Source organism: Neomonachus schauinslandi, chromosome X, assembly GCF_002201575.2.
Source record: "Neomonachus schauinslandi chromosome X, ASM220157v2, whole genome shotgun sequence".
Taxonomy (NCBI): Eukaryota; Metazoa; Chordata; class Mammalia; order Carnivora; family Phocidae; genus Neomonachus; species Neomonachus schauinslandi.
Window position 1 is genome coordinate 36,701,955 of NC_058419.1, and position 11,437 is coordinate 36,713,391.

Consider the following 11,437-nt stretch of genomic DNA (forward strand, 5'->3'; position numbering starts at 1 on the left):
CTCTAGAACATTCTCTACCCACAAGTCAGAACTCCAGAGTATAGATAATGTTAAAATTAGCTAGCAGATTTCAGCATCATCTACATATGTATTAGACTGGTGAACAAGTATTGGATATTCTGGTAGTCTGAAATGTTAAATTTTGAAGGGCTTGATTTAGATGTGTAATTAGCCTGTCTCCAGGCATCTAATGAGTTTTAGTATCTAAGGTTTGGGGTAAAAGAAAGTCTTATATTTCTTTCATTAACCTTTGTATCCAAGTTTCTGCTTTTACCAAATTCACCATTTTTGCTCTCTGTTTTGCCTTCTGTGTTTGTAATCCATCTTCTGCCCCTTCACTTACCAAAGTACTAATATTACCAGGCAGCATGGGTTGCAGAATTTAATGGAGGTTTGGGGGGCACGGGGGAGGGTTATATTTTAGGCCATCACAGCAAAAGCCTTAAAATTGAACATTAACCATTGCCGTTCTTCAAAGTTCTTCTAAGGGAGAATCTTTAGTGCTTCTCTCTCTTGCTTGGCCCCTAGCCTCCTGCCATGTTGCTACATCCCCTGTCTGCTTTGGACTTTTTTACCTGTCATGTCTAGTTCATGCCCAACAGCCCGTCAAATACACTTTCATTTCTTATGTTACAGTTTATCCATCTATTTCTTATTTCTAGCCCAAACTAGCTATACTCTGAGGGTTATCTTTCCACAATTAAAACGGCCTATTATAAGTGTTCTGCCAGATAAAGACAGTTTTCTTCCTGAGAGGAATTCTGCTCCCAGCTACCTCCTACAGTAATACTCATCTATCCATGCTATGCAGACATGGTAAAAGGAAATATACCAATGTCCATAGCAAAAGATCTATGGCATCTATGTTTCCACTATCCTTTTCGCCATAGAAAACATTGAATCAACCACAACATGCTTTTCCAAAAATGGCTCAAAATCTCTCTCCTCCATGGTTGTAGCTCCCACCAAAGAGCCCTTTCCGTTAAGGTTCCAGATTCTACCAGATAGCCCCTTCTGCGATCCCATGATTCTGGGGACCAAAGAGGGTCTCAGCTTCTGAGCTCTGGTAATATTACCTCTTCCCATTATTTCTTTTTTTAAAAATTTTTTTTAAATTTTTTTATTTTTATTTATTTGACAGAGAGAGATACAGCGAGAGAGGGAACACAAGCAGGGGGAGCGGGAGAGGGAGAAGCAGGCTTCCCGCGGAGCAGGGAGCCCGATGCGGGGCTCGATCCCAGGACCCCGGGATCACGACCTGAGCCGAAGGCAGACGCTTAACGACTGAGCCACCCAGGCGCCCCTAAAAATTTTTTAAATTAACATATAATGTATTATTTGTTTCAGGGGTACAGGTCTGTGATTCATCAGTCTTACACAATTCACAGCGCTCACCACAGCACATACCCTCCCCAATGTCCATCACCCAGCCACCCCATCCCTCCCACCCTCCTCCCCTCCAGCAACCCTCAGTTTGTTTCCTGAGATTAAGAGTCTCTTATGGTTTATCTCCCTCTCTGGTTTTGTCTCGTTTCATTTCTCCCTCCCTTCCCCTATGATCCTCTGTCTTGTTTCTCAAATTCCTCATATCAGTGAGATCATATGATAATTGTCTTTCTCTGATTGACTTATTTTGCTTAGCATAATACCCTCTAGGTCCATTCATGTCGTTGCAAATGGCAAGATTTCATTTTTTTTTTGATGGCTGCATAATATTCCTGTGTGTGTGTGTGTGTGTGTGTGTGTGTGTATACCTCATCTTCTTTATCCATTCATCTGTTGATGGACATCTAGGCTCTTTCCATAGTTTGGCTATTGTGGACATTGCTGCTATAAACATTGGGGTGCACATGCCCCTTCGGATCACTACATTTGTATCTTTGGGGTAAATGAGCTGTAGTGCAATTGCTGGGTCGAAGGGTAGCTCTATTTTCAACTTTTTGAGGAACCTCCATACTGTTTTTCAGAGTGGCTGCACCAGTTTGCCTTCCCACCAACAGTGTAGGAGGGTTCCCCTTTCTCCGCATCCTCGCCAACATCTGTCGTTTCCTGACTTGTTAATTTTAGCCATTCTGACTGGTGTGAGGTGGTATCTCATTGAGGTTTTGATTTGCATTTCCCTGATGCCGAGTGATGCTGAGCACTTTTTCATGTGTCTGTTGGCCATTTGGACGTCTTCTTTGCAGATATGTCTGTTCATGTCTTCTGCCCATTTCTTGATTGGATTATTTGTTCTCTGGGTGTTGACTTTGATAAGTTCTTTATAGATTGTGGATACTAGCCCTTTATCTGATCTGTCATTTGCAAATATCTTCTCCCATTCTGTTGGTTGTCTTTTGGTTTTGTTGACTGTTTCCTTTGCTGTGCAAAAGCTTTTCATCTTGATGAAGTCCCAATAGTTCATTTCTTCCCATAATTTCTTAAGCTCAAGGATTGGTGGTCTTTCTGCTTTTGCTCATCTGTAGGTTGTTTCACTCTTCCCAGTTTTCTTCTATTGTATGTATCATCGAGTCCTTGTATTAAATTCCCTCCATTGGAAAGCTAGAGTGGTTTTGGTTTTTCTGATCGGACTGAATGATACAACTCCTTTCAAAACCTGTAGTATGTTTTATCTCTTTTTGGTAAAATCCTATTCAGGAAACCTCAAGTCAGATCTTTAAGCCATCCCAATATGGCTACTTCTGTGCTGGAGATTCCCTGTCTTCTCCACATCCATGTGCACAACCTTCTCCACTCTGCTCTTTGTTTAGGAGGCTGACCTCTACAAACTGCATTACCTGGGCTTGTTTGCCCTCTGGCATCCAGGTAGATTCTGTGTGCAACAGCAGAGTGGAAGGTGGAGGACAAAGTTGGATATTTAATTCTCCAGCCCCCTACTGGCTTTGTCTCTTTATCTAAGGCTGTTAATTTCTTCCTCATGGCTCATGCCAGGCCAGATTCCAATCACAATTCCCTCCCCTTCCCCCTTCAAGCCTAGGAGTGGTCATAGTAGCTTTCTGCTGCCGCTAGTCCTTAGGTGCTCTGCCATCTGTTGTTAGCCCTTAATCTTACCGACCCCTTTATAAATAGTCCTTTCCTTAAGGTTTCTTTACTCTCTCTTTTTGAGAATGCCATTTGCTTCCTGCCAGGACCATGATCCACAATCACACTCTTGTGTCTGACAACCCACTCTTTGTCACTGCAGACTCTCGGGATCCTCTTTATATTCTTCTATACCTGTACCTGCACTGCTCCATTGGTTTCTGGCTTCTGATTGTTGGCTCTATTTCCTTCTTATTTCTGGTCCTGCTCCGAACCTTTGTACTTAATATTTGATTTTGGTCTCCCCAGGCTGAAGTCTTCCCTCTCCCCAAAGGATTTTCTACTTCTTCTGCTCCCAAGCGTCTCTGGGCAATCTGTCTTAGTTTGAAAACCCTTAAACCTAATCTTCTTACCCAACCTGCTTGACAAGTCCCTAATCATCCCCAAACAGGGAGGAGCATATTTGGACTTATTCTGTGTTACATTATTGTCATTCTTTCTTCAGTTGACACTACAACCTCCTCCCTGGGCAATCTCATCCATGAACACCTCTGAAATTTATGTGTTTAGCCCTAATCTCTCATGTGAGCACCAGACCCATATATTCAATGGTCTATTCAACACTGCATATAGATGTCTCAGAGGTACATTAAGCTAAACATGTCTGAAACCAAATTCACATCTCCTTTGATCCAGTGTTTCTCCAGTGTTCTGTATCTCAGTGAATAAAGCCAGCACTCTTGTTCAAACCAGTCATTCTAGACTCTTCTTACTTACCCCACTTATCGCTTATCCAATTCATCACCAAGTAATGCTGATTTTATCTCCTAAATCTATCTCCAAGCTATGAACTTCTCTTTACCCCTACCTCCTACCACTTGATGGTGGCAAGTCAAAGGTATTACCACCCTTCTCCTGAACCACTGCCATAGCCTCTCAAGTGGTCTCCCTGTATCCGCTCTTGCCAGTCTTCAATCTGTCCTCCACAGTCCTGCAAGAGTTCTCTTCTCCTTTGTGCTGAAAATAAAGGAAAAAAACTTATAGCATTGTCCATAAGGCCCTGCATGTTCTTCTTCTTTTTTTTTTTTTAAGATTTTATTTATTTATTTGACAGAGAGAGCGAGAGTGAGAGCAGGAACACAAGCAGGGGGAGTGGGAGAGGGAGAAGGAGAAGCAGGCTTCCCGCCAGCAGGGAGCCCGATGCGGGGCTCGATCCCAGGATCCTGGGATCATGACCTGAGCCGAAGGCAGATGCTTAACGACCGAGCCACCCAGGCGCCCCTGGCCCTGCATGTTCTTGTCCCTGTAAAGCTTTTCAGCCTTCAGGAGACTTCTCCTCACTTACTGTGCTTCTTTGGGTGTGACAGGCTTATTTGATTGCAGAATCTTTGCACATGCTCTTCTCTCTATGGAAGGTTTGCCCCCTTCTCTCCTTTTACACATCCTCTAGATTTTAGTTTAGATAGTATCTCCTCAGTCAAGTCCTTCCTGACACTCTAGGCCTGGCAAGGCAGCATTCCTGCCACTTTATCTGTACCTAAGCACCCTATGCTTCATCTTTAGAACACAGTGTGGTCTCGTAACGATCTGATTGGTGTTGTCTATCCCAGTAGGCTATAACCTTCACCAGGGCATAGACTGTACCTTGTGTTCACTGCTAGCACACACAGGAGGTGCTGAATAAATGTTGAATGAGTGAATAAATGAATGAATGAATTTAGGTACTCATCATCTTTGCCAGATTTCAAACTTGCCCACTGCAGACTTTAGATCTGCAGAACCTAGCCTAGTACACTGTATAATCTGTCTCTTTTATTCTCCTCCATGTTTGTGGATGATGTTATCAATAAATACTTGATGTGAAAATGAATCAGAATACCTAGAATTGCTCAAGTAGTTTTTCAAAATCTCCTCACTTATATTTAATAGGTGCACTTCCTTTTCCTGCTGTACATATGTTCCATATTTTTGTCTCCTTTTCCAACAGGCACACCAATTCATTCTTTGTGGCTGAAGGAAGCCCTTTTAGCCAATAATTCTCTCCCTCTTAGTGTCATTGCATCTATTATAGAGCACAAATAGAACTGCTGTGTATACTTAGAACACTACACAATTTTTAAGAAGTGCACTATTTTTACCTAAGATAGATATGTGTTCTCCTTTCTAGGGGTGAGGGGAGAGATGATCATGCATATGAGGGGTTGGCATTGACTGTGGACATTAAGTCAACTGATCAGAGGATGGAATTTGCATTGCGGGTGATAATCCATCCATATTTCTGCCTCTTCCCTTCATTCATGTAAATTAAACCTGCAGGATCTGCCTTTGTGTAAACTTTCCTACAGTTTGTTAATATGCATTACTGTGGCTATAAAATTGAAGAGATGGAGCAATTCTGCTTATTTGTTTTGAATTTGGGTACAGGGAGTTAATCGCCTAGAGAGCTCTAGCGTTGTTGGCAGAACTTGGAGTATCCTAGCATGGATAGCTTTGAAATATCTATTCAGTGTTCAGAAAGCAAAGCATGGTAGGAGGAGTACTAAACTAGGAGTCCAAAGACTGACAGTGTAGTCTTGACTCGGCCTGTGTGTAACCATGAATGCCTCCCTCACTTGTGTTCGTGTAACACTCAGTTACTCACAGGGTGGCTGTGAGGCTCAAATAAAGAAAGGACAAAAGGAAAGGTACGTCAAAAAAAAATAACCTGTGAGGGGCGGGAAATGTTGAAAGATAGTGATACTTTAGATACCTTATCTCACTCTTATCTCGGATCACCTTCCCTGGAAGCTGGCATTCATTATCCATTTTTCCCATCTTACTACAATAGAAACAAATGCATCAACAACTTTGCAAGTCAGAAGAAAATAAAGGCTGGGAAACTGGGGAATAAGAAGAAATAATGACACCTCAAAATTATGAATCCCACAGGGGCGCTTGGGTGGCTCCATCAGCTAAGCGTATGGCTCTTGATTTTGGCTTGGGTCAGGATCTCCAGGTCATGAGATCAAGCCCCGAGTCAGGCTCTCTCTCCCTCTTCCTCTGCTCCTCCCCCCTCCCGCTTGCGCATCCTGCATGCACGTGCACACGTGCTCTCTCGCTCTCTCTCTCAAAAAGAAAAAAATTATGAATCCCACAAATTGGCAGCTGTTCCCATTTATATCAGGATGAAGAGACTAATGTTCTTTACATTCTTCAGGCAATAGATATGTGTTATCAGCAAACCAAAGTTTATTTTCCAGGGATCAAAAATGACATGCTAAATAGTAATTGAAATATTAGATTTGTTTTTATACCATATGAATCTATCTGAAATATTGACAATTTCAAACAAAAGAAACCCAATTTTTTTCTTTCACACAGTTCTTCATTTTGTTAAAAAAGTTCCTTTAGTACAAATGCAGGTGAAAAAAATGTATTACTAAATATAACCATTTAATTGCATCAAGTGGACCCCTTTGACCTACGTAGTAAGTACTGTGGGGTCTGCAGCAGTCAAAGTCAGTTAGAGTCCAAAGCTTCAGATTTGGCATGGATGGAAGGGTTAGGCTGGATGAACCCATCTTTACTTGATTAACCTTAATATTTCCTGCCTGATACATAATACATAAGTCTTTTTACAATATACCTTGTTTTATACAACCCATGATTCTGAAATGTATGCAAAGTACATTTTTAGAAATTGAGTTATTTTTTAACATATCAGGAGAGTTTACCATTTAGAAATTTCATGTGGTGAGTCTTCTCTTTATTAAGTTGAATTACATGTAACTGTTGATAGTTGAGCACTTTTGACCTACGGAAATGGCAATTTCATATGGGTCAGCATAATAAAAAGTGAAGAATCATTCTTTCACCTTAAAACAGAGTACATCTACGTATGAATAACCTGTTTATATGCACTTACGCTACCATGCAACTTTTGGAGAGTGGGGATGGGGGAGGGAGTTGCCAAGTCAGCATTTTGGATAGATGGATAAATTCAAATTATGCCCACTGTTTGCTCTGGCTGCCTCTTTGAGCAGTAATATATGTTAATTAATGTATCAAGGGATCGAATATAATTTAATACAAATGGAAAAATTCTTGTCTTTACAGTAAGTTTGCTATGATGAAAACATCCAGTTCATTTTCCTAAAAATTAAATACCATGTGAGTCACCATAAGGACACATCAGCTTAGATGCATCTCCATTTATGTTATCACTGGAAATTGTGTGTGTGTGTATCGGGGCGGGGGGGTTATGCCACTATTTTAGTGCAACTGTGCTGTGGGCTTTGGTTAATGCTCAGTGAAGATCTGGATCCCATGGGGCAGTTGTGATGAAAGAGGGTGGTTGTTTTCCAGGTGAGTAACCTAATCATAAATTAGGACTCTTCATCCAAGTCAGTGATTAAAGAGCAGCTTTAAGCTCCGGAAATGAGGGTTGGGGAGGTCAGGTCGGCAGGAATGGATTTGTAGTCTGTCTGTTCATCAACTCGGGCATCAAGGCATTGAATATCTTGCTATTCACTGCTGTCGAAAGTGTACTCAGTTCCTTCATGTTATCCAGCCACTGACTTCTCACCTGTAAAGTGCATTCAAATACTGTGAGCACAAAAGGGAGAGCCTGGAACGAGGGGAATATATGTGTCCTTGAGAAGTTGTGGGGAACATCGCCAACCTGTGATGGAGCCCATGGAAGGCTGCCAAGAACGAAAATTTTGAAGGGTACATGGAGTCTGGCTGTTGAAGGCAGACACAACTCGAACCACCAAATGTAATAATGTAAGAGTCACTATGCGTTTTGGAAAACGTAATGCCAAAAGGGAAGTGCATGCCCTATGTCTTAGCCTACCTGCTGATCTCTTCTGAATGGTGCCGAATACAGCTGCCAACTCTCAAGGTCCGCTATTGTAACAGGTGCGCCAGAGGCAGGAGCCTTGCTGCTAAGTTTAGCTCTGCATGTGGGGATTTCACACTTTGCAGCCCCTTGGAGAGAGGAGTATTGGCAAATGACTGTGTATAAAAGTAGAAAGCACTTGGGAATTTCACAACCAAGCTAGATTTAGATCAGAGTAAAGGGGCCAATCTAAATTGGTAACAGACTAGAGAGAGCTGCATGTCTGGTAGAGGTGGCATTAACCTGCCATCCAGTCCGGACCATTTCTCTCTCACACCACTGCAGTTCCCGAGGGAGCACCCTGTGAAATTTGAGGACCACCTTTTAGGTGCCAGAGAGAACTAATTGTTTTTTAACGAGGGTAGAATTAGTTTAAGCAGGTAGAAATTAACACGCACGTGTTAGTTCTTTGGCAGCAAGTAGATGACCAGCCTTCTAATGCCTGATTTGTAAATAGGACTCATCTCCTTCGGTTCCCTTTTGGAACGTTCACTTAAAAAAAAAATCAAATTCTTTCTCTACTACTGGCATACTAGGCTACTTATGAGAATGGAATTTTTAAAAATATCGTTCTCTTATAGGTAATAAGCGAAACACTTCATCTTTGGGCAGGGATCAGGAAAGAAAACGTGTTTTCTGGGAAAGACAAATGTGACATTTGAGGGCATTGATCTTAATAAGGATTTGTAGGAGGGTGGTGTTTAGTCCTTTCCTCCTTTGTCTTTTTCTTACACTCAGATCTAAAGGAGCTCAGCGACTAAATAGCTCTCTGATCATTTTTTCAGAAGGAAAAACCTGGCACCCAGAAGATGGAATGTTTTGTCCAAAGCCACAGTCATACAGTGACAGAATACCAATATTATTTCATTTCTGCTTTAAAGTCTAGTTGAGTCTTTTTTGCCAGGATCATCTTTTTTTTTTTTTTAAAGGTTTTTTATTTATATTATTTATTTGAGAGAGAGAGCATGAGAGGGGGGAGGGTCAGAGGGAGAAGCAGACTCCCTGCCGAGCAGGGAGCCCGATGCGGGACTCGATCCCGGGACTCCAGGATCATGACCTGAGCCGAAGGCAGTCGTTTAACCAACTGAGCCACCCACGCGCCCTGCCAGGATCATCTTTAAACAAAACTCATCTTTGGGTGCAACTCAGTCCTAGAGCGTGACGGGGAGGGAGAAAAAGGTAAAGAAGTTGCACGTATAATGTAAGTTTCATTGTCATGAGCACATTTGAACTTAATTTTCCCTTGGTTCGGGGGTGGCTCATCATTCTGGATTTTTGTAATACATCTGCCATTATCTGAGTTTTTGAAAGTCCAGTAATAGTAATAACACAGATATAAAATGCACATTTTTTTCCCTCTCTAGATGAATTTGTCGAATAGCAACTTCTTTCTGCAAAGTTGCTCTTTAAACTGCAACAGTTTCTTTAAATCTCTTCTTTGGTTTGGGACAAACCCAGTGGCCTTGGATGATAAAATCCCTGTTCCTTTGGGAAAGGGTTTGTGGTCCCTTCCATCAACCTCTGATATGATTTAGCTTCATGTCAGCAGAGACGATTCTTTAGGGTCCAAGTGCTCAATTAAAACTTGTCCTTTTCTTGGGGGTACCCTCTTTGAACCATCAGCCCCTTCGAAAGCAAATCTTTCTTGTTCTCGGTGCTTCCAGGGATCCTGTGTTTTTTTTTACAATAGCTGCATATGAATTTCTGTGGTCTGAGGTTTGCTCAAGGCCCAGGCTCTCTTTGGTTACTATGGCAACCTGCCCTCCCAACCAGCTGCCATTTCCTTTATTCCTGGCACAGAACGAGTCTTAAACCTCTTAGATATCCCACAAGCAGAATCAAGATAAGAACAACACAAAAAAACCACGAACAGCTTGTTAAATAAACAACTTGTTGATTCCCTACACAGGAAGCCACGTGCAACAAAATAAGCTTTCCTGGACATCAACATACAAGGGTTTACTGAGACCCACTAGCGCACGTATTCAGCCTGACTTTAAGGAGTGGGGATTCGACTCTGCATCTCTACATCTGTGAACTGAGGGACACTTTCTGTGCTCTCAGAAGTGATGGGTGAGATGACATGTTTGAGCCGAAGGAGCATTGTGAAGAGCAGGATGAGGAGAATGGCCAGGAGGCTCAAGAATAAGCCCACATACATGTAGAGGTTGGAATACTTATCTGCAGTGGTGTCGACCTCTGTTGCCAGGGTGGGGAAATGGGCCCGGCCGGTGAGGTTTCCATGGTACTTGAAATGCACCTCCGTCATCCCTCAAAACTTCTGTGGGTACCTCTTTCGGTTTGCTTTCTATTGCCCTCGAGGCATTCCACGGTCACTCAGACTGTCTCTGAATATACTGGAGGTGTTCTAACAATCTCGTGCAAAGAAAGCAATCACGACCTGAACCAAGTAAGTGGTGCACAAGCAAGAAAATGGTGATGTTCTAATTTGGCAATGGCCACACTCTATCCTCCAGCCCAGCACCCTTGTCCCTCAATAGGTTTTATCAGAAATTCTTAATCGTTAAAAAAATAATATATAAATAACTCTTATTTTCCACAGTCCTACTCTTATACTGATTAAAACAAATGATGGGGAAACTGCTTTTTATAATACTGGTATGGGGACAAGAAATCTCCGAGTATGAAATGAAACTTTTACTCTGTTTTGATGGAGGGAGAAAGGCTCTCTGCTTTACCTACGGCTCATCTAAGTGTGCGCACTAATTACGTGGATTTAACTGGGTTCTTCTGTGAGGAGACTGTCTAAAGGCTTTTGTATATTTCAGGCTCAGCATATCTGAATTTTCACGCTTCTTGTCTCTCAGAATCTCCCCTCAGGATGGAGCTGGTAAGGTTCCTGCCCAGCTGCCACGGCTTGAGGGCGTGTGTTGACGTCCCTCACCGTAGGTTGGAGGGAAAGTGGTGTCAGACCTGGTAATTCTCAGAAGGAGGCGGTCTCAGAGATGCTGACAGCAGTCTGTCTAGGTTCAGAAGATTTGACTCTTAAGATTCTTCAACAGATTTATATTCCTGAAAATCAAAAACAGAAATAGAAGATTCAGGTATCTAAGAGAAACAGATGGCAATTTCTTTTGGGATACAAATTAAGGGACATATTGCAAAATGTTTGCTAAGGGCAAATTAATTTTAAAATGATACCCTGAGTTTTCAATTTGAATGCCTTTCGCTATGTGGTAAATGGCTATTAAAGAAAAGAAAAATTCAAATCACTGAACAGCAACTAATAACTAGGCTAGATTAGGATAGTGCTTTCCAAACTAATTGGTCCTAAGATTTACCCAAGGTACTTAATAAAATATAGACCAAGGGCCCCAAAGTAGACTTTCTAAATCATAATCTCCACAATAGGGGCCAGGAAACCACTCTAGAGAGTCAGATTTTATCGGTCTGGGGTGGGGTCCAAACACCAGTATTTTTTAAAAGCTCCCAAGTGACTCTCAAGTGCAGCCAGGATGAGAACGGCTGCCCTGGCTTAACCAGGTAATCCTAGCGTTAAAAAAAAGACCTAGGGGT

At 42.1% G+C, this 11,437-nt stretch overlaps 1 protein-coding gene across 1 annotated transcript; it reads right to left on the reverse strand.

The window, feature by feature from the left end:
* Positions 1-9,896: 9,896 nt before the first annotated feature.
* Positions 9,897-10,169, reverse strand: SERTM2 (serine rich and transmembrane domain containing 2). Its single transcript, XM_044911527.1, has one exon. It carries the CDS (start codon positions 10,167-10,169, stop codon positions 9,897-9,899), a length of 273 nt encoding a protein of 90 aa, XP_044767462.1.
* Between the last annotated feature and the right edge of the window lie 1,268 nt (positions 10,170-11,437).

Bases quoted from the DNA above. Each gene is read 5' to 3' on its own strand.
- SERTM2 (XM_044911527.1), bottom strand. From the start codon at position 10,169: ATGACGGAGGTGCATTTCAAGTACCATGGAAACCTCACCGGCCGGGCC.